Source organism: Leptosomus discolor, chromosome 17 (assembly GCF_034619465.1).
Source record: "Leptosomus discolor isolate bLepDis1 chromosome 17, bLepDis1.hap2, whole genome shotgun sequence".
NCBI classification, from domain to species: Eukaryota; Metazoa; Chordata; class Aves; order Leptosomiformes; family Leptosomidae; genus Leptosomus; species Leptosomus discolor.
In genome coordinates, this window is record NC_141407.1 from 2,750,511 (window position 1) to 2,777,868 (window position 27,358).

Genomic DNA, 27,358 nt, shown 5'->3' on the forward strand with positions numbered 1-27,358 from the left:
CTGTAATACTGCTGCTGCTAGTGATCTGTGCATTTTCCCCAAATCGTATGCAGCAAAGGTCTCCAGACATTGCCTGTGATAGGAGCAACAGGGCTGGACCCTCTTGTTAGCCAGGCAATACAGGCACATCTACACTAGTGTTTCAGTTCAGCTCAGGAGCATGCTTTTGAAGAGATGCTCTGTCATTTGCAGTTTCTGTGCTTTGATTCACACTGAAGTTCATGAAATGCATTCTTTTTGGACAAAGCTAAACTTGAAGATGTGCTTCTGGAGCACTTCTAGGATACTGCAGCTGCAAACAGGCAGCACAGGGCACAGCTAGAGCTAATCCACAGTAACCACCGCCTTCCCCGAAATGCAGACAGAGTGGGTGTCAGCTCCTCAGCATTCTGCTTGCTTAACACCACCCCTAAATACTGCTGTATCTACAGATGTGCTACTATTATTCTTGCTAGCAGCCATAGATGTTGTTTGCTAACACAGCCGTAGACAACTCATTGTGGCGTGAAGCACACGGGCTGTGCAAAGGCTCCAACAAGCAGTGTGCTAGCTGGCACTTCAGGCTGGAAAGCTCATGGAGGTAGGATTGAGTTGGCACAGTGGGATATGCTGCAGAGAAAGGGATAGGAGTGGGGAAAGAGGTCCCAGACAGCTCTCACACAAAGAAAGCCAGGGTTCTGGTTTGTTCAGATGGGATGTGGGCACACAGTGTTCAGCTCCTGCTTTGGCAAATTAAAGGAGCAGGACACTGGTACCCTGTTCTGGCTGCTGAAACTGGCACTTGGTGTCAGTCAAAATACTTGAATAAATTCAGTTTGAAAATCAGCATAGGAAATGCTTGCATTAAGTAAAGGTAAGTCTTGACTGGGACCTAAGCAAGGAAACAATAAGCAGTAACTTACTGCACACTGCAGGTCTCTCATTAAACAGCAGTGTGATCCTTTCACTCTTGTGTTGCCATCTACATGGCTTTGAGTGGATGTGTTTTGTAAATAACACTGAAAAAACTCTAATGCATGTCCCACATGATAGGATTCCCCTGCCAACAGATCAATAGAAGGATTGTCTTTCTAAATGAGACTACACATAAGAATCTTAGAATCATTGAACAGTTTTGGTCGGAAGAGACCTTCAAGATCATCGAGTCCAACCTTTGTCCTTGTTCTACCAACACCCCTAAACCATGTCCCTAAGTACAACACCTACCCATCTCTTAAACACCTCCAGGGATGGTGACTCCACCACCTCCCCGGGCAGGTTGTTCCGATGCCTGACAACCCTTTCAGTAAAGAAATTCTTCCTAATCTCCAGCCTGAACCTCCCCTGGTGCAACTTGAGGCCATTTCCCCTTGTTCTGTCGCTTGTTACTAGGGTGAAGAGACCGACCCCCCCCTCGCTACAACCTCCTTTCAGGTAGCTGTAAAGAGCGATAAGGTGTCCCCTCAGCCTTCTCTTCTTGAGGCTGAACAGCCCCAGAGCCTTCAGCCATTCCTCATGAGAGACATGCTCCAAGTCCTTTCCTAGCTTGGTAGCCCACCTCTGGACCCTCTCCAGCGCCTCAGTGTCCTTCTTGTAGAGAGGGGCCCCAAACTGGACACAGCACTTGAGGTGCAGCCTCACCAGTGCCCAGTACAGGGGCACAATCACCTCCCTGCTCCCGCTGACAGCACCATTGCTGACACAGGCCAGGATGCCATCGGCCTTCTTGGCCCCCTGGGCACACCGCTGGCTCACGTTCGGGCTGTCAGCCAACACCCCCAGGTCCCTCTCTGCCGGGCAGCTCTCCAGTCACTCCTCCCCACGCCTGCAGCACTTGCTACACATGTTGCTACAGAAGCACAAGAGAGGTGTAGCTGTTCCTTCCCTCCCCTTTGCAAGGGGCTAACACTGCTGTGCACTGATCAAATCTCTGGTTTCTCTGCCATATAGGACTTCTGTTGCCATGTATGGATCAGAAAAGCCTCTTTGGTGGTCAGTCTGATACAGCAGGGCAATTTCATCAGACAGCTATTTAGTAGTTTGCAGAAGCCCACCACCAGCTCCAGCACAGGACAGATCCCTGTGTTGAGAGGCAGCTAGAAGCAAACTCATGACATGACTGGAAGGAGGACTCCAAAGAGCACAGTTGCCTTTAAGCACGTGAGATGTGTGGCAATCTGCAATGCAGAGAGGCACACATGCTGTCAGAGGGAATTGTCTGGGAGGGACCCAAGAAGTCACTGTATGTTATGCATTCAAACTGCTTGCTGGAAAGACACAGCAAAAGGGAGTGATTGCCAAGTCAGGGCAGTTCTGCTTCTCAGGCACAGCAAATGGACAGAGATACTCAGATGAACAGCAGTTCTGGATTTCCAGAAATAACAATCCAAAAACTCCACACTTTGAGGAGAGGAGAGCAAGAATAGCGTTTCATAGACAACCATGAGCAGTAAGATGAGGATGTGACATTAATTTCCCTCTTCTCTCTTTTAAAGGAAGAACAGGTGAGACGTGAGTAATATCTAAAGAAAATTATGATGAATGTGTCTGATGGGTCACAGACACACAGAATCTGACAGTAAGGGGCAGAATAGGGACTATAGTATTGTGGTCATATGCCAGAAATTTAACATCACATGCGTGAGGACCACTCGTACACCAGGTTACAGCCTGCCCTGCCCCTGTTCAACTGAAGTGCCCAAAGTCTGTCACAGTCTTCTGTAGAGAAGAGGAAAGTTAAAATAGCACCAGCAACCCAGGGGACCGATGCACAGGTTTTAATTAGCCCTAAGATGCCACCGAAACAGAATGCAGCAAACTTGCAAGGCAGAAGCAGCTGCACACACTGCTGTCAGGATCGTGCAAATCAGCAGTAGTTCAGCTGAACCAGAGATTCGCATTAACTGAAACATTAGTTAGATCAGTGGAAATAGATCACAAGTCAGGACCAACAATGGAAGCTGGGCCACTGTACGTACTCACTGCTTGCAATGGCCAACATAGTGCTGGCATATTGCTCTGAAGGAGGTACCCAGCACTGACAAGGCTTCCCACATATTTTGCACATGGTACTGCAACTTGGCTGGATGCAGACTTGGTCATTTCACTTAAAATATTCCTCTTACTGTCTTTCCCTGCCAGCCATGGATTTTTCCTTGCTACCTTTCATTTCTCTTCTTGTTTTTATACATTCTGGGCCTTCTAATTTATCCTGATTGAAGTACTGTCTCCTTTTGTGGTTATACAGATTGCATTTTTAATTGCTGTCTTCACTTTGCCACTGAGTGAGGGTGGACTTAGAGCTAAAGATGGAAGGTAATCCTACAGTTATGCACATGCAAAGAGCAAAGGAGCACAGATACAACATCAAAAACCTTGGGTCCAAGTGCTAGGCAGGCAGAATTTGGTCTACAGTTAGGGGGATGGAAAGCAGAAGCACAGGCTGTCCATTTTTGAAGAAAGATGCTATCTTGTAAGACCTAAGCCAGTTCAGAGCACAACCTGGCACGAAAGCAGGATGAACAGATCCTATATAGTTTGCCAGTCATTACTATTTCCAGAATCTCATCACAGTACCTGCCTTCAAAACAGATGGCTAAAGGCAAGATATAACAGGTTTATCAGCAGCAGAGATGACTGTGAATAAAGAGTTACTGAAGAGATGCTGGCACCTTAGTGTTTATTACAGGAACTGGTTACACCCACCACTGATATAACTAACCAGGCAATATCGCACGCAAATCACAGCCTCTGTCACTACGTTTCCAAGCAACTTCAGAGAATCAGTCAGAGCAAAGCTCATTGAGAGAAAAATTAAATGAGAGGCTATTGCATGGGTCTGCAATCGGGCCTGAGCCCAGTCACCTAGTTACTGTGTGTGATCCCAGCATCAGAGCCAAACCCACCCCCAGGGCTGAACCTGCAGCCACTTCCACACAGGAAGCAGGTAAGAAACCTCCTGGAGCTGGAAACTCTACGTTCTGGAGGGAAGCAACTTGCTGGGACTTCAGAGACACTGTGTGGAGAAGAAGACTTTCTTCCTCTCTATCACAAACAAGGCAAAGAATGTCAGAAAGCTTTTGGGTCACAGCAGATCACCTTCAGAGTGTGACTTCCACCACTGGCACTTAGCCTCCTCCCTTCATGCTTCCTCTGTCGCAGACCATCTGAATACCAAGGTGACCTGTGAAGATAACACAGAGAGAGGAGGCATTTAGGAGCCACTGTGTCGATAGTTGAGGACAAGATATAATTGTACTGTCCTCCTGGCTATTGACAGAGTGTTCCCTCAACTGCACAACACCTGCCTGAAGGCTCAGCATCTTGCACGGCTCAGCATCCGTCACAGCCAGCTCTGCGTGAGCCAAGTGGCTCTCCGAGCACGCCAGTGCAGAGGACGCCCTTTGTTTCAGATCAGGGGAGATAACAATCCACCAGCAAACAAAGGCCTGTCTTTATCTTCTTAATATTCACTCCAAGAACAACACTATCATCCAGACTAAAGGCAGGCAGTTACCCTTTGGAATGACATACAGGAGTTTAATGGCTGTAAAAAGCTGAGCTGCCTGCATGTTTCTGCCTGACTGTACCAGCTGTCCAGGTACATAGGAAAGGCTCCTCAGTTTCAAATCAAAATGTATGATCCATATAAGCCAGGGAGAGTGAGAGAAACCTGCAGGCTCCAGGGCAGTGGAGGGAGGTCCCAGCTCACATTAAATGTGCTAGCTGCCAACAAGCTATTTCAGGGACAAGAGATGGCCCAGCCACACCACCTCAGAGCTCAGGAAGGACTCATTTCCCTCACTTGCTTGGTAAACCTGTCCACAGAGCACAGGTGTTGAGCTTCTGGGGTTAGACTGCAGCAGAGAAGCGAATTGGCTACTTCAGTTAGTCTGGGTATCCTTTCCACAGTGCACTCCAGTCTGCAGGACAAGCCCCAGGACCCACAGCGTACTCAGCGGTTGGGCAGTCGAGGCCCTTGTTATTATCACTGCGTGGCAGGAAGGGTTTCTTTAGCCATTCTCACATAGACATTCTCCTCTGAATGACCAACTGCTACCCAGGTGACAGAGCATTCACCTGGAAGAGAAGCGTCCGTGGCTGAAATCCTTGCTCTAAGCCAAAGGGAACGCTCTCCTGGGCTCTGTAACAAGGCGATTCACCTTGCAGTTGGGTTCTCTGCTTGATGTGCAAGAAAACTGGGTCCAAAATTCCCAGGCTTAGGCAGGCAAATGATGAGAGTTTGGGACTCTGCAAGATGCTCCAACTGTGGTGCTTGCAGGCCAGTTTCACTCTGGAAAAACTTTAAGAAGCCAGACATCTGCTCCACTGCAAAACAGAACATTTTTTTAAACTCAGAAAGATCTGTAGGATGAGAGAAGTATTTCATGCCCAGCCATAACATAAAGCAGTGTTTCTCCATCAGCTGAGAAACCTCCCAAGAGAGGTGGGCTCCCCCTTCATCAGGAGGCAGCTGATCAGCTCTCTCCTCTCACACCCGATGTGTGCAGCTCCAGGGCTGATGTGAGCATGGGTGAGTCTCTGTGTCATGTCAGAGTCCTCCAGGTGTCAGGCAGACCCCAAGGACAGCACTGGGAACCAGGCAGTTACTCCCTGCCTGTTTTTCAGAGGGATGGGAATGGAGACCTGGCATACTGCAGGTGAGACTCAGTGGATGCACCAGAGGTGAAGTCTGGTATTTCCTGCTGGGTCCAACAGCAGGACCCTCCTGCCCCTCTCTGGACAGGAGGAAAGGTGCAAATGAAGGGATGCAACACAGACAGGGAGTCCAGTATCTCTGCAACATGCCAGAGATGTGGTACCAGGGCAGACCCCTCCAGCTCTCTTATTGCCACACATTTGCCTTCCCCTGCCCTCCTATGAGCACAGCACCATGGAGCATGGATCCAAAAGTCCCAGATCTTGCAGCTTCTATAGAAAAGGTCTTCGATGTTACTCTATTTTCTCCCCCACATTTGAGCGGACATGATCAGACAACACTCCTATGCCTAACATTTCCAGGTCCCACGCGACAGCAAAGCTTGCTCTGATGGTCCCACTCACAATGGAGTGTCACCACGTGAAGCATTTTGTATCAGGTCTTTCTGCTGTTTCATCACAGCCATCTCACACATACATGTAGGTTACAAAGATCTGGGATTGCTTTATGGGCCACCTTTGGGAAAAGGTGAGGAAGGTTATGAAACCCCTGCTTGCTGCACAAGAATAATGGGGTCGGCAGAAGGTGCTATTTGCTCACAGACACTGTGCTCTGCTGATCCCCCGTTCCTGGATGTCAGAGCTGGTGTTGTCTAGTTCCTGGGCCAGGGGCTGGTGTGGTTTCATGACCACCCTGGACCTCAGCCCTCTTGAGTTGCAGAAAAAATGTGTGAGATTGACACGTCCTCAAATTGGGACAACCCAGATCCTTGAGGTTGTCTCCAGTCTTAATGATTTGGTCTAACTTTGAGTGATTAGGAGACCTTTTCTTTGTGACCTTAGGCTTTCAAAGGGCCTTGAAGGTAATGGCCTGGTTTACCAGCTCCAAGCACCTGTGTGGATATCAGTTTTTCCTGTACATCATCTCAACCCCTCTGCTCCCCAGGCACAGTGTCAGAAGAGTCACTCCGAATGTGAGAGGCTGCTCCACAGCCTACTGCAAAAGGGTACTTAGAGCAGGACATGAAGAACAGGAGAACCAGTGCTGAAGGATGATCAGGTCAGGCTGTGTGACAAGGCCATGGCTGAGTATGTCTCCTCTCTCCATCTGCACTGCGGCTGCAGGCAGCCCTGACTAGCAAATTTAAAAGAGGCAGTCAACTTAACAGGGCATGCAGGGGACCTACATAATGGTATTATTTCCAGTTTAATTCCTTCCTGAGCATGTCACTTGTGACGTGGGCATAGAAGTACAGTGGGAGATATCCTTCTGAAAAAGACATGTAAAGAACAGTAATGATATTTCCCTCATTTTGTCAAAGAACATGCTACAAGAAGCACCTATCAGAGGATGGAAACACTGCTGAGTTGTCTTACAGTCTACTCTGTCCCACACGGTGAGCTGCTGGTCTCTTCACCATTAGCTCATAAGTGGAAATTACATTTTAAATATTGACCTTGTACTAACCACATGATGCACAAATAAGATCACCTACTGTCTCTTTAGGTGAGTTTTGAAATAAAGTCAGCAGAAAATAATAATTCAACAAATAATAATTCAACAAATCATTATACGACAGATTTAGACATTTCTTTTCTAATGGATCAACAGACGCAACATGAAAACACATTTGAAATGCATCATTCTCAAAAGAAGGACACAAAATGGACTTAAGCTTAGTAGCGCCTCTGTTCTTTGTTCTAGCAACTTCAGTGGAATGAAAAATTGGAAGTTTTAATTGAATTTATTTTTAAAAAAGGATGCTACAGGCAAGGCAGTGGCTCTGACTCTATGACTTATTTTGCATAGTAGGTTCCTAAATAATACATATTGAGCATATGCTGCTGCACTGTAGAGAATATCAAAGCAGCAAGAAAGCGGGAGATTTTGATTTTTGGACAGGTGCTCTCGTAGATGGGCTTTTGGCATTCCCAAGGCATGACAAAGCAGACTGGCACTGTGGAAATAAAACACATTAGTTCAATGTACCTGCTAAAGCTACAAGAAAGATATTTCAGCAGTCCCTTCTCAGTTCTAAGAAGCTCAGAAAGGATCTGTTCTCATGTCTCCAGTTCTAGGAAGAAACATAACCTTCATTTTATATCTTTTCTTTGTGAATCATAAAACTTAGTTTTAAACTAAACTTTAGTTTTCGGACCCTAACTCTGTGCTAAGGGCTGAAATCTCTACCTGGGGAATCACAGCTCCTACTGCAGAAGCCACCTCTTCTCCCCGCAGGACTAGTTATCTCTACAGCCACCAACACCACCTCCAACCCACTCCAGTTCAAAGGCCTCAGAGAAGAGCCTTGTGTGATTCCACAACAGTCAACAAACTAATTCCTAATTACTACCTGCACCAGGCAGTAATTAATTCATACTGCTTTTTTCAAACTGAGTTTACATTTTAGGCATATTATATTGCATACAGAGAACCTTAACATAGTACATGGCTAAAGTTTCATGTCACTACATAACTGAAAAGTAAGTGGAAGTGTAGTGGTGGTGCTGCCAAGCTGTAGGCAGGACAGTACTGTGCTCTCTGCTCTGTCATAGCTGCGCACAAGATGCTGTGCAGTGCTCTCACAAATTATCAGGGCCCTGAGGACTCAAATAGGTCTTAGGGGCTGTGACCAACATCACCTGATACCTCCATCCCCACCCATGGTCCCAGGAGCCCCATTTCAGCTCAGCCCTGGGCACTGGGTCCCTGCCCAAGCTGTGCTGGGGGCGGTGCTGGTCCCCAGCTCAGCCACAGCTGATACTGGCTTGAACCACAAATGTGAGAAACATGGCTGTCAATTCCTTATCTGCTCCCTTTCCAAAAAGGTATCTGAAAAGAGAGAAACCAGTAATTTTTTGATTGCACTTCCACTATTAGCAGTAAGATTTTTTTTCTTTCTGATTAGTCAAAGTTCACAGGAACATTTCAAAATAGAAACAGCATAACGACATTTTAGCAGCTTTCAAAAATGAAAACTTAGGTATGTTATTTAATGAAAGTTTAATACTTACTATCCCAGCACTTTATATCCAGAGTCTCTGTTATTTGCATATTTACTATGTTAAAGTATGCATAATTAAACGATACCATGGGACAACTGCTATGCAATTTCATCCTTGTAACGAACAGCAAGAGAAATCTTCAGCTGCATGAAGAGGAAAAGCCAGTTTCCTTTGGGTGTACTTCAAGCCATCTTATTTTAAATGTTGGACCTTACTTAGATAAATGCCTGCTTTTTCCCATTGCCCAGACAGGAGTCAGAGAAACAAGAGATTTCTCTTCTTTAGACATCCACATTTGAACAAATGAATCTCATTCCAGTCACAAAAAAAAACCCAAAGCAACCCGAACAAACCCAACAGATTCAAACAACTGAAATACAGTTTAGATCTCTGAAGTCTTGCTGTACTGCTTTACAGTCTTATAGGTCTTGGCACAAATTCTGTTAGCAGTAATTTAAAATGCACTGGCAGATCACTGATGCAAATGTTGACTACTGTCAGGTCTGCCACTGATGCCAGCAGCCATCCCTTAGAAACACCAGCTTTCCCACTGACAACCACCTTATAAGTTTTTTTTCAGGTCTAATTCATATAATGTCTGCTCTACTGGTACTGGGAGCTAATATTTGACTCCAGATGTCAAGCAGCTGCAAATGCTGCATAGCTACATAGCATAGTTGCTCTATGCTACATTTATCAAGAACTCTCTGTCAAACTTGTACTTCCCTCAAAGAATGATATCAGGGATGTTTGACAAAACCTGTTTTCCATGGGCTGCCACAGTCCGTATCCATTAGCATCTTCTAGTTCAGCCTTCCCTTGACTGTGGCTCCTAAAACCTGCATTTCCCTCTGCTCCCAGAGTCTCCTTCAGCCAGTAATTCTCTGAAAGTCCCTGTCCTCACATCCTGGTATCTAAGATTGTGTCATATGGTACCACATCATCTCCAGCACCTTGGTTTTCTCCCATAATCCCTCTGCCTCCTTTTCTTTCTTTTCCTTGAGCCTGTATCTTTGTGGCACTTGTCATACGATGTTCAGCTGGAGATTAAAAGAGATAAAGTGTTCCCTAAGCAGATTCAAACTTTTTTTCCCTACCTTCTATATACGGAGAAAAAAAATGAGTGTATAAATACTTTTTACCTTTCCTTGATGTTCCATGTTCTTCACGTTCTTCCCCTCTATTTGCACTGGCTGTTCCTAATGGACAAACCTTGGGTACAACAATTGCCTGTTTTTCCCTTTCTAGTGCTCCTTGCTATTGGGGACACAGTGAGGGATGGAGCAGCAGTAAGATCACAGAGATTTGGTTGTCCTAACTCATGCAAAGACATTGCCACTGGGACAGTCGTCTGATCAAGGGCTTTAAATGGTTCCCCATTTAGCTATGGCAGGAACTCCAGCCCACCAGCTGCAAGCATTCTGGGGGCTACCTGTCTGTGTCTACAAGATACTCACTAGGCTTGAGCTCAGTGTAAATAGATGAGTGGATAGTGTTGCTCACCATAGATTTTCTGAATTCCTTGGAGGTCATCCTGGGGGAGTTTGAAGTTGTGTGTTTCCATGTACTGGTAGAAAGGAGCCATGATAGCACTGGGATCATTGGAGTGTTCGAGGCCCAGCGCATGTCCCAGCTCATGGACTGCAACCAGGAAGAGATCGTTCCCTGCGGAAGGAAGGCACAGCCAGGTTAGCACGCAGCCAGGTTAGCACGCAGCCAGGTTAGCACGCAGCCGCAGCCTGATGCAATCCCCAGCCCCACTTACTCATAAAGCAAGAAGCAACTGCTTTGCTATCCCATTGCACAGCAGGTCACAGAGCCAGGGTCAGTCCTGGAGATGGCTTTGGTCCTGAAAGTCTGTGCAGCTTTTTCAGTCACTGTCACAGAACGGGCAGGAGGCTCCTAGACCATGACCACCCATGACCATGAGCACCCTCAGATCAGGTAAAACAGCCAGCTGCCCGGAGTGAAAGGATACTGACTGTAGACTCTTTTGTAGAGAGTTTACAGAAAATGGCTAAAAAAATAGGCTGCTCTGATACCATTGCCTCCTTATCCGAGTGCTGCCAGGAGAGATGAGAGCACTGCCAGTCTGCTAGTCAACAAGGGTACATGGTGGGAAGGGAGCTTTGTCCCCCTTCTGGGTCCTCTGGTGCCATGCTCTGAGCTGACCCAGACCACCAAATCCCAGGGGAGATCTGCAAGGCACCCGGCAAGGCAGGAGGAAGGACAGAGAAGACCAGGGCTAACACCCACCGTAGCACGTGTAGCACATGGGACAACCCCATCTCATCTAGCACAGGCTTCTCAACATGCTTTTACTTTGCTGGACTCCTGGCACTGCCATGTCTGTGGGAGGTGAGCTCAGGTAGCACCATCCTGCAGGAGGCAGAGCCACATAGGGAAAGGTTGGGTTGGATCCCAATGGCAGGAGGGAGAAGGAGGAAGGAAGAAAGAAGGGACATGCTCCTGACAGGACAAGAAAGGTCTGAGGAGCCCTGTCTGGTCCAGAAGCTGTTAGGAGTGCAAAGTAGGGGTACCTTCAACTCTATGTTACAGGCATACACTCCTCTTCAGCCCCATGGATCTGGGACCCTCATCTCCTTGATCTAGTGTGGTCCTACTCCATGAGGGCACCTTGACATGGGAGGTGACACCGGCAATGCTGTGTGAGGGATGGAGACACAGCCAACAATGACAAATCTAAGAGTCTCCCCATGCCAATAAAATGCCTGAGCCCTCAATTCTGCCTGACTCAGGCTTCTCCACATTTTTTTTGGTGAGGCACAAACCAAGAGCACTTGCAATCAGACACAGGAGGAAATAGTTGGCAGTGGCAGATCAGTGGCTGCTTTGCAGCATCTCCAAACAGTGCACCTCCATTCCCCACATCTCCAAACTGCACCTATCCTAGAGGTAATGAAGTTCAGTTTTGTGTACATGGCTGAGCTCTCCTTGGGACAGGAGTTGTAACAGCGATTCAAGTAGAACTATCTCTACTTTTAAAATACTTATTGCTTCACTGTTACACATAAAACCAGATAAATTCAGAGGTCTGCAAGTCTCCACAGCAGGGTGCTTTGCCAGCATCTCAAGATACCTAAAGTCAGTAACAAACAGTGCTCAACTGGTCACACATACCACACCAAAATCGTCTAAGAGGGCATAAGCACCTGAACATGCAAGACATGTTAAAATACACAAATGCCTTTCAAATAAATATTCAAATACATTTGATCAAATACAAATGTCCAAAACCATATGTGGGCTAAAATTTAGCCATATAGGTATTTAAAATTCCAGAATTTCTGTATTTAGGAAATCCAAATGGGGACTTACTTAACTTTTTCTCATCTGTTGCTGAAAAATCTGATTTGTACAGAACAAGTCAATAAAACATCAAACAGCATAGTACAAAATGCACTAAATAGTTTCATGGTAAAGTCTGGAGGACTGATCACTCTTCATGGCTTTTCAAAAACACTCAAGCTTAGAAAACACACCCAGTTTTCAAAAGGGATTCAAAGACTCAAAGTCCTGTTGGAAATCAAATGGACTTACTCTCCTGTATCACTTAAATGCTCATGAAACCACAGTTTTCATTGCTACCACAACTACTCACACATGGAAGTCTGTGGTAAAAATCATTCAGACTCTTCTCATGAAAGTCACCTCTGTACTGAGTGGCTTTTACCATGGGCTCACTGGTTGTGCCCACGCTAAGTGCTTGGAGACTTCTTCCCTCACCAATTTGGTGGCATTCTCCTCCTTGCTGAAGTATCCAAAGAGTCTTTGTACTGACAGCACACCTAGAACTTGTCTCTGTGTAAGTCTACATATAAATCTATGTAAATTACTTGCCTCTAGGTGCTAAACCTTTTATCAGGAGCATAAGCTCAGACACTATTTAAACTAGTTTTAAATAGCCTTCAATCACTTGTTTCTGCCCAAAACAAATGCCAGCCCACTTTACAGCTGGAAAACAGAATCACACAGACTCACAGAATGGCTGACATTGGAAGGCACCTCTGCAGATTGTCTAGTCCAACCCCCCAGCTCAAGCAAGGTCAAGTAAAGCAGGTTGTCCAGGACTATGTTCAGTCAGGTTTTGAATTTCAAGTTTCTTGTATTGGGAAGCCCCGTACATAGCACACCAGATGTGCTAAGTAGAAAGGAAGGATCATCTCCCTTGACCTGTTGCCAGTGCTCTTCCTAACACAGCCCTGGATGCTGTAGGCCTTCCGTGCTGCAAAGGCATACTGCTGACTCATGTTCAACTTGGTGTCAACCACCAATAAAGCCCAAGAACAGGGCTTTGCATTTCTCTTTGCTCAACTTCACCAGCTCCCTGTCAGCCCATTTCTCCAGCTTCTTGAGATCTCTCTGAATGACAGCATCACTATTTACTATATCAACCACTCCTCCAAATTTTGTATCACCTTCGAACTTGCTAGGGTGTGCTTTGCCGCATCATTGAGGTCGTTGATGAAGGCACTAAACAGTATTGACCTCAGTACCGACCCTGCAGACACATATCCTGAACTCCACCATCTCATGGTTACTGCAGCCAAGGATGCTACTGATCTTCACACTACCCACCAGTTTTTCCTTTTTAAGTATCAGGTCCAGCAGATCACCTTTGTTGGTTCCTTGATCACCAGTGAGACAATAGGAAGAGTTCTGAGATGATCAGCAAACCTAGAAAGACGAAGGCTTGTACCTGAGGAAGTATGTCAACAACCATGGTGGTCAGGCTGACCAGCTCTTCCACTGCTGAACTGAAATGCACCTTTTCCTAGTTACCCTTATGAAACACCTATACGTGGAATACAGACAACTGTGGAAAACAGCTGCTGCTGACCAGTTTTAAAACACGACTTGGACTGACAGTGGTGTGTGAGGATGCCAGACAGCATGGAAAATTTTGTCTGGGGTGCTCTGCTTCCTGGCGTATAGAGCAAAGGGACTCACTAATGTTGTGGTTTAACCCCAGCTGGCAACTCAGCCCCACGCAGATGCTTGCTCACTCCCCCCGGTGGGGTTGGAAGGGTAAAAGTGAGAAAACTCATGGGCTGAGATAAAGACAGTGTGATGGGCAAAGCACAAGTCGTGCACAGAAGGAAAGCAAACCAAGGAATCCAGTCACCGCTGCCCATCGGTAGGCAGGTGGGCAGCCATCTCCAGGACAGCAGGGCTCCATCATGCATAGTAGTAGGCAGTAGAATGACACCAGCAGACATAGCTCCATCTCCTTCTGCTCCCTGCCCTGGCCAAAGGTTTCTCACTACTGTTTCATCCCCTCACCTTTCTTTTTCTGCTAGCCTCCTCCCAGACACATCCATAGTTCTCTTCCTTCCAGCATGCCCATGTCATCTGCCTTCTCCACCCTGCTATGTTCTGTAAGAGGGTCCCAAGTCTGAAAGCAGCTAAGTCATTCTCAGAGGGCATGTGGGCAGCATGTATTTCATGGCAAGAAGAGACAACAGAAAAAAAGTCTACGACTATTTTGTAAACAGAGAGTGCTTCAGATCCATCATCCTATTTCTCTTGAGGGGTCAGTTTATACCAATAACATTGTTAGGCAAGAAGTTCCCTTTATTTTTGTAAATGGTAGGGACTATCATAGCATGGAAGAGAACACATTGATCATTTTCTTTTCAAAGGGTGGGCTAGGATTTGCTCTGAAAAGAAAATATCAAGGTCTAAAACTACTGCCTGACAGCGTACTTATCTCCTCCCACAGCCCTTAGCTTGGTGCTGTGATGGCTCTTTGTGTACCATTACCCACTCCTGTTTGGCTGCCGTTTGGAAACTGTCCACTCAGCTCATCTGCAGGAGTCTTGAAAGGAGCCTGTACCTCTCAAATTGCTTCTATTAGTTCTTGAACATGCAGTAAGGTCTCCGACCTTCACATTCTCTGCAGTTCTTGTCCAAACAGCACTCTTAATAAAGTCCATCTTCTTGGAGCAAGGTTCAGAAGGGAGAACTAATAGAATAGTTTGGGCTGGAATGGACCTTCAAAGGCTATCTAGTCCAGTCCCCCTGCAGTGAGCAGGGACAGCTTTAGACAGATCAGGTTGCTCAGAGCCCCGTCCAACCTGACCTTGAATGTCTCCAGGGATGGGGCTTCCACTACCTCTCTGGGCAGCCCAAGCCAGTGCTTCACCATCCTCATTGTAAAAAATTTCTTTCTCATGTCTAGTCTGAATCTCCCCTCTTTTAGTTTAAAACCATTACCCCTTGTCCTATTGCAACAGACCCTGCTAAAAGATCTTTCCTGCAGCCCCCCTTTAGCTACTGGGAGGCCGCTGTAAGGTCTCCCCGGAGCCTTCTCCTCTCCAGGCTGAACAACCCCAACTCTCTGAGCCTCGCCTCATAGTGGAGGTTTCCAGCCCCCTGATCATTTTTGTGGCCTCCTCTGGACCTGCTCCAACAGGTCCATGTCCTTCTTGTATTGAGGGCTCCAGAGCTGGATACAGCACTGCAGGTGGGGTCTCATCAGGAGTACAGGGGGAGAATCCCCTCCCTCAACCTGCTGGCCACGCTTCTTTTGATGCAGCTCAGGGTGCGATTTGCTTTCTGGGCTGCGAGTGCACACTGCCGGCTCATGCCCAGCTTTTCCTCCACCCACACCCCCAAGTCCTTCTCAGCAGGGCTGCTCTCAATCCCTGCATCCCCCAGCCTGTATCAATACTAGGGGTTGCGCTGATCCAGGTGCAGGATCTTGTACTTGGCCTTGTTGAACCTCATGAGGTTCACAGGGGCCCACTTCTCGAGCATGTCCACGTCCCTCTGGATGGCATCCCGTCCCTCAGGCGTGTCAACTGCACCACACAGCTTGGTGTCGTCGGCAAACTTGTCTATGACACTGATGAGGATATTAAACAGCACTGGTCTCAGTACAGACCCCTGAGGGGTATCAGTTGTTACCGATCTCCATCTGGATGTCAAGCTGCCAGCTACCACCCTCTGGAGGTGACCATCCAACCGGTTCCTCACCCACTGAGCAGTCCATCCATTCAATCCATATCTCTCCAATTTAGAGTGAAGGATGTTTGGCGGGGGGACCATGTCAAAGGCCTTACAGAACTCCAGATGACATCCATAGCTCTTCCCTTGTCCACTGATGTAGTCACTTATCACAGGCCACTGGGTTGGTCAGGCACAACTTGCCCTTGGTGAAGCCACGCTGGCTGTCTTGAATCACCTCCCTGTCCTCCATGTGCCTTAGCATGGACCTGTTCCATGATCTTCCCAGGCACAGAGGTGAGGCTGACAGGTTGGTAGTTCCCAAGATCCTCCTTTCTACCCCGCTTAAAAATGGGTGCATTTTTTCCCTTTTTCCAGTCATCAGGGACTTCACCTGACTGCCGGGACTTCCAAATATCACAGACAGTGGCCTGGCAACTACACTGGCCAATTTCCTCAGGACTCTGGTGTGCATCTTGTCAGGTCCCATAGATTTACGTGTGTTCAGGTTCCTCAGGTGGTCATGAACTTGATCTTCTCTTACAGTGGAAGGGACTTTGCTCTCGCAGTCCTCACCTTGTGGCCCATCCACTCGAGAGGTGTAGGAGAGGTTGCCAGTGAAGACTGAGGCAAAAAAGTTGTTTGAGTACCTCAGCCTTCTCCTCATCCGTTGTTAGCAGCTTGCCAGTCTTGCTCAGTGTGGGGGGTACGCCTTCTTCAACCTTTCTTTTCTGGCCAACATACCTGTAGAAGCCCTTATCATTCTTTGCATCCCTCGCCAAATTCAGCTCCAGTTGCACCTTGGCCTTCCTGACCCCATCCCTACACAACTGGGCAGCATCCCTATACTCTTCCCAGGACAATTTCCCTGCTGCCACTGCTTGTACACTCCTTCTTGCTCTTTAATTTGATCAGCAGGTCTCAACTCAGCCATGCTGGTCTCTAACAGCCCAGCTTGATACTTTGCTACTCATAGGGAAACAAGGTCAGGCAATCAGATAAAGCTCCTTACTATCCTGTTCAACCCCCTCCCCCAAGACCAAGTAACAAGTAAAACTTGTGTTCAGGGTGCACCAGCCACCTGGGTAAGACAGCAGGATGAAGAAGGGACTACCCTTGCTTTGTATCTGGCAGTGCGAAGTCCCAAGAGAAATTCGACACTTGCTGCTTGTTTGCACCATCTGTACAAAACAAACAGGTCTGGTCAGAGACCTGCCTGAGCCTTCTCCTGCCTGATTCTCAGGAGGCATCCAGAAGTCCACCAATAAGCACCAGAGAGAGGATGACCCTGTAAAACTGCAAGCAGTTTTGTAAGTCGGTTCATTGAGTGAAATAGTTTGACCTGCTACGCTAAAACATAAAGAAATACAGTTAATTTAGCTTTAAAGTTGCTGATGTGTTCTCCTCACCAAAACAATGTTATCACCAGAGAAAGTTATAATTGAGGACACACCTGTAATATAAAAGCATCACCCATTACCATGATGCCAAACCAGGTGAATACATTGCTTGTCTTACACTCATTTAATAGCTCTATACTCTCCACGCACACACCAGACACAGAATACACACAACTTGAAACATACTTTTTCTTAGAATTTTCTTAATTCAAAGTAATCTAAATTTGTGTTCAGAATAAACCTCCCGTTAGCTGATGTATTCCCAGTTGAGTTAACATACTTAAGACAAATTGTAATACAATCACACATCAAAACCAGCTGTTTGGTTAAGTAGTATATTATAAATACTACCTTTCCTTGTAGAGATAAGAAACACATGGCTTTATTGCAACAACACAGAGAATGCTGTAGCCACAAATAAACAGATTCATGTATGATCTTCCTTCTAGTCATAGACTCCATCACTCATGCTTCTGATTTTCATCTTCAGCTGGAAAAACAGCCATTAAACCAGGTAAGAGACATCTTGAGAAAGGTTTTTTGTGAAACTGCTAGCACATGCCTTCTTGTATGGTTTCATTCGTTTTAATTATGAAAATCCAGATCAAAACCTTTTCTTTAGTAACTCATGGCATAATAGGGTAACCAATTGCTGTAGGTCAGCAAAAACACTCATTTAAATGCCCATCAGTTTACAGCAATGGGTCACAGGGATAGTATTATGGCAATGTTGTGCTATTACTATCAGTATTTATCCCTGAGCACGGTTGCTGTATATACACCTGTAATGAGCATAGGTAAGACTCTGTAGAGCACCTAGCACAGTGGCGTGTAAATCCAGGACAGAGTTTCTAAGACAACAGAAGTACAAATAATACTGTGTATCTGATTAATAATAGAAAAGTAACTGTGAATCTTTGATCTTTGTCATACTGGTTTTACACTTCATGAACTGTATCATCATGCTAATACACCTATGTATTGCAGTTTACTCAGACATAACTAAAAGGACATATGAAGGTTAAACTTTGAAATTTTATTAAAATAAGAATGATACTGAAGAGTCAGATCATTGGTCGTGACAATCGCATGCCTAGGGTAATTACAGAAAAGATGGTGTGAACTAAACATGCTTTAAATACACTGAAACAATCCCTTCCACTGTAGAGACAATTGTTTTCCAAGCACAACTTAAAGAAGCTTTAGGGCTACCCAAAGCTGTGCCTTGGTTCTTGCATCTTGAGACCTGGTAGGTCTGAACCATCAAACCGAAGAACATGAGATTTGTCTGCACTCCTCCATTCACCTCCACAGCATGCTCTGCTCAAGAAAAGCTTTTCAATCTTCTGAAGCTCCTGAAGAAGTGGTCATACCACTTTTCCATGTGTTTGCATCAAATCAGATGTGAAAAACAGCTCTTCTATCTAGAGAGGAAGAAAATACATGTCAAAAAGAAATACAGGTTTCTTTTTGCTCATAAACTATTATCTTTATATGAATATAGCAATAAATATGGTGCATCTTCATGAAAACTCTTAAAAGTGTCTTTAACAGCTTCACTGGAGAAATAAGAACGAGCAATATGCAGTCTTAACAGAAATTGTACCACAGCCACGTTAACAAACTGATCTCCATGAGATCAAGCGACTGCAGAAGGACAAAGAACCACATTACGTTACAAATCATCGCAAAATATAGGTTAATTTGCCTTACTATCCCCAAAAGGCAGTGTGCAAACTAGGTCTGTTAGTTGTGTTACGGACCTGATTAATGTTGCAAGCTGTGCTTATCTGACATGGCACACATGGCACTAAGAGGACAATTCTCCTGTACAAATTCACAGGAAAAATATGAAGTATTTTTCTGGAATGATGAGACCAAAACTGAGTGAGCGATGTGGAGGCAAGAGTGGTCAGCCAGAGAGAGGGAAAGTCGTGACTGCTTCAGCTGGCTCAGCAGCCTGACATTCAATAGACTAAGAGTGTTCTGCTGAAAAATTTTCCCGTATCTTTCACAAGTGTAGGTTTTAACTCAATATGCAATTCAATACCAAAAATTACCAATCCCAAAATGAAAACTCGTACTGGCCTATATTAGCATATCATTCCCTAACTTGGTAGAACAGATGGTAAAGAAAAGAAAAATACTCATAAAAATATGGCAAATGTAGATATGACTTTCATTCCATCAGCCTTGAAAAGAACCTATGCTGGTGGTTTTATTTTTTAAAAGTATTTAAACACACAGCAGGGGCTACAGATAGAATTTAGTACTTGACCCAGCTATGGAACAACTAGAAGGTAACTACAAAAAAAAAAAAGTTTCTGAAACAGTTAGAAAGCTGGCCACTGTGTTCCAAACAGGTCCTGACAAAGACAGTGTGGATACAAATCAGTTTGTGCTATGTCAGGTTGAAATTATATTTAACTCCTGGTGCTGGTAATAGAGAAAGTGCTGCTCTGGAAGCTATGACAGTGGCTCTTTGCCACAAAGAGGGTGTTTTCTACCTAGGACAGGAGACTTACTTTCTTTGTCCTCCCCCTGACACAAAAGGTTCCTGATGGGGCTGTAAAGACCGAGTTGGACTGAGAAGTAAGAGAACTGGGATGGAGCAAAGGAGATTCCACATAAACATAAGGAAAAACTTTTTCACTGTGAGGGTGAAAGAGCCCTGGAACAGGTTGCCCAGAGAGGTGGTGGAGTCTCCTTCTCTGCAGACATTCAAAACCTGCCTGGACGCGTTCCTGTGTGACCTACTCCTGTGTGGTCCTGCTCTGGCAGGGGGGTTGGACTGGATGATCTCCAGAGGTCCCTTCCAACCCCTAACGTCCTGTGATTCTGTAAGAGACATTCCCCCCTCAAAGTAGTATTCTTGGTGGATTTGGGTAGAGAAGGCAGCAGTAGTTAAACTGTCTTCAAATCTTGTGCTTTTCTTCAGAAACAGGAGAGGAAAAAAAAAAGGTAGTTTAAATAACTCCCAAGTTTGCCACCTGTTGTGAGGTCAAAATCTACAGTACTGGGTGTCATTTCACTGCTGATGCTGCAATCCACCTCTGACTGCAATAACCAGCAAACTTTTCAAGAATTCATCTATTTTTCACTTTTTCTCTTCCTGAACGTTTGTTATTTTACTCCCCTTCCCTTCAGCAAGTGGAATGCAGCAAGTATTAGAGATATCACTGCGTTTTGGCTCGTTTCACATCATCTGTTTCTGCTTTACAAAGGAGAGCAGCAAAAAGAAACCATTTGGCTCACCTTGATTCTCATGACCTGCCTTTTTTACAGGGTTTTTTTCCTTCCTTTTTAAGGTAATGACACACCATTTTGATCCTTACTGGCCCCCTCTTACAAATCTCAGAGTATCTCATTCTCTGCGGAAAGAAGTAAAATATTTTACTTTGATTATACCAAAATCAACAAGATTCCAAATACCTACATAAAACTGTACTCATACTCTGCATACTAAACAATTACTGACAAAAGCAATGGATAATAATTTTCTTTCTAGAACACTGGGAACATCAGGTGTATTTACAAGTACACTGTTTTGCAAGTGGAATTTCCAGGTGATCCTTATTAATGCATTTCAGCTGCAGTCAATAACTAGCACTGTCAATACTGCAAAGCTTTAAAATCCAGCCTGCACTAGCACAGCACTACTGTAATGCCACTTCTGCATCTGTATAAGGACAGCACATACAACAAAAGAAAGCATTACTTACAGAGATGCTGTCCAGTAGCGAAGAAGAAGAATCTGAAGACAGAAGACTTCCCTGTGTGCTGGTGGGATTTCATTCTTCACTTCACTTTTGTAAAAAATTTTAATTTACCAGTTCTCTATTTACGGCCTTTTATGTTTAGATTGACATGTCAGGGATGTAATCCCAAACTGATGCTGATTTAAGCTGCCTGATTTGATTATTTGATTTCTTTTTACTGTGTCCGGCTCTCCTGAGACCGTGTGTCTATACGCTTGCTCAAATTTGGTTCAACATTAGCATACAACTTTAGAGAACACTGGCTTATGGGAACAAGTCTCTCCAAACAGTTACAGGATGAAACCAAAGTTAAGTAGGTATGTTCTAGAGATTAAATACTGAACTTCTCCAATGAACAGAAGTTCTGACCAACAGCATGATCTGGTGGAGTGAAGCATCATAAAAAGGCCTGATAGCATAAACTGAAATTTTAATACAATTTATGCCCCACTTGACTTCCAACATCTATATGAAAGTCTTTCAGACAACAGGTCGTCTGTGTTAAAGGACACATGAGTGTGTCTTCACTCAAAGCAGCTCTGATTTTCGCTCTGAAAATACTGATGCTCGTTTTCAACAACAGAGTGTCAGAAGCCTGAAAAATAATGATGAATTCAAAATGCCATTTGTTAGAACAAAACTCTTTAGACATGGAGATGTTCTGTACCTGAGAAATCAGAGAAAGAAAATTAAAACAGTATTTAACAGCCAAACAGCACAAAGATTATAGGTGTACCGTGTTGTGAGTACATGCGCGCTCTGTCAAGTTGCTCACTACATTGACACTTTGTAGATTGTCTTTGCTGGCCGCAGCATTTCCACAGAAAATGAACATGAAAAAAGTGGTAAGATAAGAGAGAAACGAGACAGAAAGCAAGCAAAACACAGAGGAAACAGGAATTAGTTGAGGAGAAAAAGACTACCAAGTTCTGGCAATATGCTGGGTGAAGGTACAGGGATTAAGGGAAGCTGTGTTTTCTTTTCCAGCAAGCATGCACTGTACCTGTACAAGCCAGGTAAGTGGGTTGCAGGTAGATAGTAGAGAGTCAACCTAGAAAAGTGGATACCAATACAAATCTCAAAGAAATGAAAAAGGAACAACTGGATATTCTTCATTCCTCTTAGTTCCCTCCCTCCACCTAAAAGATCACGACTGTAATCAAACAGATCAAATAGGATAAAGAACGTTTAGTTGGCAATGTTTCCAAAGTGACTGGAAACCCCCGGAAATCTTTGACAATAAAGAACGACCTGACCAGGTAAAAAAAAAAAGCCAAACCTACTTACACATACTGCTTCATACTAAGGGATCTGTTATATAATGTATCCTAACATACATTTGACATTTATTTGATTAATCTAGTGAATGCTTACAGAAACCGTGTACATTCTTGCATTAAAAAAAAGTAATAATAAGGTGGTACTTCAAAAGTATCAAACATCTGGCAAAAAACATTGCCAGCTACCTTTTTATGCACCTATGAGCATCACCAGCTCCCCTTCATGAGGAATCTCAATATTAAGAGACCCCTGTTTTTAGAAGGGAAATTGGTGATAGAAAAGAGAATTTTATGAGCTGAACACCTTGTAACAGCTCAGAGTTGCCATAAGAAGTAACTGCAATTTGTTCTTAGATTCTAGGAACTAAAATTCCGCCTGTTTGGCAATGCTAAACAATTATGGAAAGATGTAGATTGAAAAGCATGTCTGGAGGTCAGCAAGTTTAACTTTCTGCTTCAAGCAGCGCTAGTCTCGAAACTACATCAGGTTGCTGAGGGCATCGTCCAGCCAAGTTTTGAAAGTCTCAAAGGATGGAGTCTCCACAACCTCTCCAGGTGCAGCCTCAGACTTGTACCACTCTCAGTGAAGAATTTTTTCCTTATGCCCAGATGGGGTTTTCCTTGTGGCAGCTTGTGCCCATTACCTTTTGTTCCTTTCTCTGTTCACCTCCAAGAAGACTGTGGCTCTATCCTCTCTATAATGTCTTCTCAGAACCACTGCTATTAGATGCTTCCTCCCCACCTTCTCCTCCTCACTAGGCTGAACAAGCGCAGTTCCCCTAGTTTCTTCTTGCTCCGATCCCTTATCACCTCAGAGCTCCTGCACTGGTCTCTTCCCAGTTTGCTGAGACCTTTTGTGCACTGGGGCCCCCAAACATCACGCTCTATTCTTGTTAAACTCAAAACATCACTGGTTTCAACCATGCACAAAAGTGATAAGAAAAGCTTTCTGGATGAAAATAGTGACAAAGAGCATGAAGAAAAAAAGACAAGGAGAACCATAGGCAGAGACTAACAGAGAGGTTTGAAGAAATAAAACTCTACCCAGAATGTAGACAAACAATAGTTCTACTGTGGTTTTAAAATCAAGATGTGCATCTTGAAGCCGCAGAGGCAGCAGCCCTTTTTCCTGCTCCAGCCACCCATTTCTACCTACTCTTTCATTTGGGCCCAAAAGCTGGTGCATCTCTAAGGTAAACCAGATCAGGAGAAAGGAAGAGAAAGACAACATTTGGCTACATCTCTTCCCTTATCTGGTTCACACTGTGGCCACTTCAACCTTCTCCTGGTTCAAAGGGGAAAAAAGAAAGAGACGCTCAGAAAAACAAGACAGTGATGGGAGGAAGCATGTGCATAATCCCTTGTGTAGGAATTTAAGTTAAGTAAAGACCTAAAGCATCCAACTGGAGACCTAGAGCACTAGTCTGCAAACTAAGTTCTAGAAGCTGAGAATGAAAAACATGGTACTTGAAATGTTTCTCACTTAAGGTCAAATTATTTAGGGCTTTGAAAGACACTCATCCCTCCAAGATCCAGGAATCTGAACAGGGAAAGCCATACACCTATTGCTTGAGACAGTCTGTAGAGGAATCTGTTCTAGCTAGATACAGTCCATAAAGTACAGCAACATTGCTCAGTAACTGCAGTTTTAGAGAAGAAACCTTCCATGTTGTATCTCTAATGGCTTCTAGGGCATTCAAGACAAGTGAGCAGATTCAAGTACTCAGATGTGACAATAAAGACAACAAGTATCAGAAGCATGGGACATCCTCCATCAGTCACCTAAGATGGACCAAATGGATAAAGGTTAGGGCCAGTGATCTAAAATGGGACAGATTCCAAGCAGAGGCACAGCTGTGGCAGAAAATCTGTTGGTGCCTGGGCAATTTTAAGAACTTTGTACTGACAGCAGGAATAAAAGAGTACCAGGACATTCAGGTTTAAGCTCAAATTAATTTGGCGCACCTGATTTCTTAACAAGAACAGCCCAAACTTTGATAGCAGAGTGACTCTCTCAAAGCTTGGCTAAATGCTTATCTTTGTGCAACTGAGTTCCACTGTAAATGTAGAGGTGAGAGAGAGGATCCCGTCTTTAGGAATGGGGATACGCATGTCAAAAGAATCAGAAGGTTTGTGATATTAATATTGCCAGGATAGAAAACAATAAATCTCCAGTGAAGGCACCACCTTGAACGCGCTGACTGGCAGATTAAACATCAGCTCAAAGCTATGCATCCCCCACTAACAGGTACAACAGGCTGTCCTGCTCACTGGCTATCAGTAAGACTCTCCTCCAAAATTAGCTACTCTAATCAAAACTTTCTCCTTGAGATCCTTGCTGAACATTCGCATTAGTCAGCTTAGACAGTACTTGGCTGTCCTGAAAAACCTGCTCAGGTTCCTGAACACATGTGATGTCCAGATGGTGGCTTCAGGAGTCTCGCTCTGTTGTCCAGGTACATGCCCACTGAAACAATGCTAGTCCTTGTGGTGGAATCACAGAGAAAAATCTGCCCAGTTCCTCTCCTCTGTGGCCAACAGAAGCCTTCCCAGAAGCTGGTTCAGGACCTTTTCCTCCAGAACTTCTGCAGAAGCTCCTGCTCTGATTTGGCATTGAAAGCGATGCATAACGTCTCATCTGCTGTATCAGTTCTGGTGGTTTCTTGTAAACACTGGCACCCTTTTTGGTTGGCTTTTCTTCAGAAGCCCTGAACAAGATGATCTCTGAGGTCTATTCCAACCTAATGATTCTATGATCCTACGTTTGTTGTAATGATTACAATATTTGTTTACTTGCTGTTAGCAAAGCTCAGCATTTCTTGCCAACATCTAAAGAGCAGTCACAGTGGCAATCCTCCCACATTTACAAACAGAACTGGATACAGGTGTGAAGCTGCACAGCGTGGGAAGAGCACCTGGAAAGAGGATACTGAAAGATGAATCCTGTGAACTACAAAATGATCAAACTTGATGTGAAGCCCAGTTAGACTAGAGTCGCTACAGGAATAACTTGCCAGCTGGGGTTGTTTCCTGAAGAAGCTGAAGTGGCTGCCCTTGGGCACACTCCCACTTAAAAGGGCATAGAACAAGTGATGACAGGGAGGGTCTTAGAGCTCAATGCTGGGCATGCTGAAAGAAAACAATTCTGGTGATCCCTGCAGGGCATGGATACCTCAGTACTTACCCTGCTTTAGCATTAAAAAGGTTCTCTAAATGTCTTCCCTAAATCAGCTCCACTTTAAGCCTTCTGCTACTGCTTCAGTGCATTTCCTGACCAGCACGGTGCCTGGTACTCATAAGCTTTGGACTGAAATCTGGATTGGATGAAGACTGACAGCAGGTGTCACCGTTGCAGACGGGACAGCCCCAGCAGTGGCAGTTCTGGTTACCCACCCTGCAGCAACAGCAGTGCTTGCTACAGCCACGGGTCGTTATGAAAGAGCTAAACTCTGACAATCCCTGGCTTAGGCCTCACTGTGATCTGTTTAGTTTTGCTTGCGTCTTTGTTTTCCTGAGTTTTTCTTCCCCCACAAGGATGGTTTTAGCGATTTGCTGAGCAAAGTTGGTAAATAGATCACATCTTGCCTGACACCAAGGAGACAAAGCTATCTACACGTGCCAGACGTTAAGGAAACGGCCAGCAAACATCTACATGGCTGCTTGTTACAAGAGGAGGTTGCATCAGAAAAGGGGCCCTGGCTTGTGCTCAAGAAGGAAGATTCAACTAGCGTGAGGAACACTATGTGCAACCACCCGAAGACGAAAAGACCCTAACCCTAAATTTACTGCGCATGCTTGGACCATGTAGATGAATTCCGGGAACTCATCACCACAAGACTGCCCTTCTCAGGAAATCTAATGAATATGTATGATTTTTGTGTATATGAACCGGTGTGTTTTGCTAACCCATTGGAGCACTCATGGTGGAGCATCCCCAGTGCTGCCCAGCGCTGCACTACAGAATGACTGCTTAATAACACTCTGTTGTTACTGAGTTTTCATATCGGAATCCTTACCCAGTCGCACCTAGCCTCCCACCTCGGTGAGGAGTGTTAGAAAGCAAGGGGGTTTGGAAGCTCCTAATTTTGTATCAGTTACTGCAGAGGTGGGTGCCCTTAGCACCAGCACCAGTAAGATACGGGCACTGGTGTTGACAACGTATGTGCCTAACAGCAATGGTCTTTTACTCTTAAAAGACCATGAAGAAGATTTGCCTGGGATTATTACTGATACTATTTGCAATGTTAAACTGGAGAGTAAAATTTCCTTCCTGCAGTTAACCTGGATTAAACGAATGTTTGAGTTGTCAGAGGGGTGTAAGAGCAGTCATGTGTAATGTGGGTATTTAAACCCACAGAACTTACTTTCAGCCACTCGGGAATCCTTTTCAAACTGCTGTTGAAAATCCATACATATACAATTATTATTTTCACATAAAGGCTAGGAAATACTTGATTTGGCCACTTAGTAAGGGATTTCATGCAGCACCTCTATGCTTGAGCCAAGTTAGGTAAGAGGCAGCCAAGGGAGAGAGATCCCAGCACGGCCAAGTCTGTTGACCCTCTTTCAGGCACAGGCTTTGCTGCTCCAGTGAGCAACGTATGTCAGTGGCTGCGAGTCTTGAGATGGGCAGTTTAAAGTTTGCTTGGCTGTTTCCACAGCACATTTCAATTAAAAAAGCCTAAGACTTGGAGAAAGCAGAGCAAAGTCACCTTCAGCATCCCTTCTGGTAATGCAAGCAACTGGGATACTGAAATTGCCTGCGCTGACATGTAACTCAGTGACCAAACGCTGTGTCTAAGCAGCCATGAGGTGCCACTTGGCCTGTGAGCAGCTACACACAATGAACTGCTAAAAGACAATGACTCCAAAACCGGCTTCAATTGCCTCTAAGTGCCCATTCTTCAAAGTCTAGTAAGCCAGAGAACTTACTGCTACAAGTCTGGGACAAGCTAAAGGCCCAGAGCTGCTTTCATTTCTATTGAGGAGCACTTCCAGGAAAAACATGAGGTAAGTCCCCACAGCTGTGACCCTGACAGTTGCTCTTCATTGTGTGGCTGTGTAGATGGTTTATCTCTAAATGTAAAACCACACTCCTCCTTTTCAGCTGCTTCCTGTTTGCCATATCACTTCTCTGATTTGCCTTAATCTTTCTGAATTCCAATATTCTGCTTCATGCTTCTAGGTGCTCCCATTGACATTCTCATCTGAAAACTTAACGAAGAATTCTATATCCCATGATCCCTGTTAATAAGGACTGCTCCAGCAGTTCAACTTCCTACCTGGTTTTGCACATCCTCATCATAAT

At 44.9% G+C, this 27,358-nt stretch overlaps 1 protein-coding gene and 1 long non-coding RNA gene across 3 annotated transcripts in view; both read right to left on the reverse strand.

The window, feature by feature from the left end:
* Positions 1-27,358, reverse strand: part of MMP24 (matrix metallopeptidase 24) — a 49,236-nt gene that overhangs the window by 7,415 nt on the left and 14,463 nt on the right. The window contains exon 5 of one of the 2 annotated variants that reach the window (XM_086474607.1): positions 10,147-10,308. The exons of the other annotated variant lie outside the window; for it this stretch is intronic. Within the exon in view, the coding sequence (XP_086330733.1) occupies positions 10,147-10,308 (162 nt within the window). The remainder of the gene's footprint in view (positions 1-10,146; positions 10,309-27,358) is intronic. 2 annotated transcript variants of the gene reach the window in all.
* On the reverse strand, positions 18,028-22,613 carry LOC147414205 (uncharacterized). Its single transcript, XR_015183940.1, has 3 exons — positions 20,735-22,613; positions 20,268-20,383; positions 18,028-18,436 (listed from the first exon to the last, which is right to left on the reverse strand). It is a non-coding gene; the product is annotated as an uncharacterized LOC147414205 (long non-coding RNA).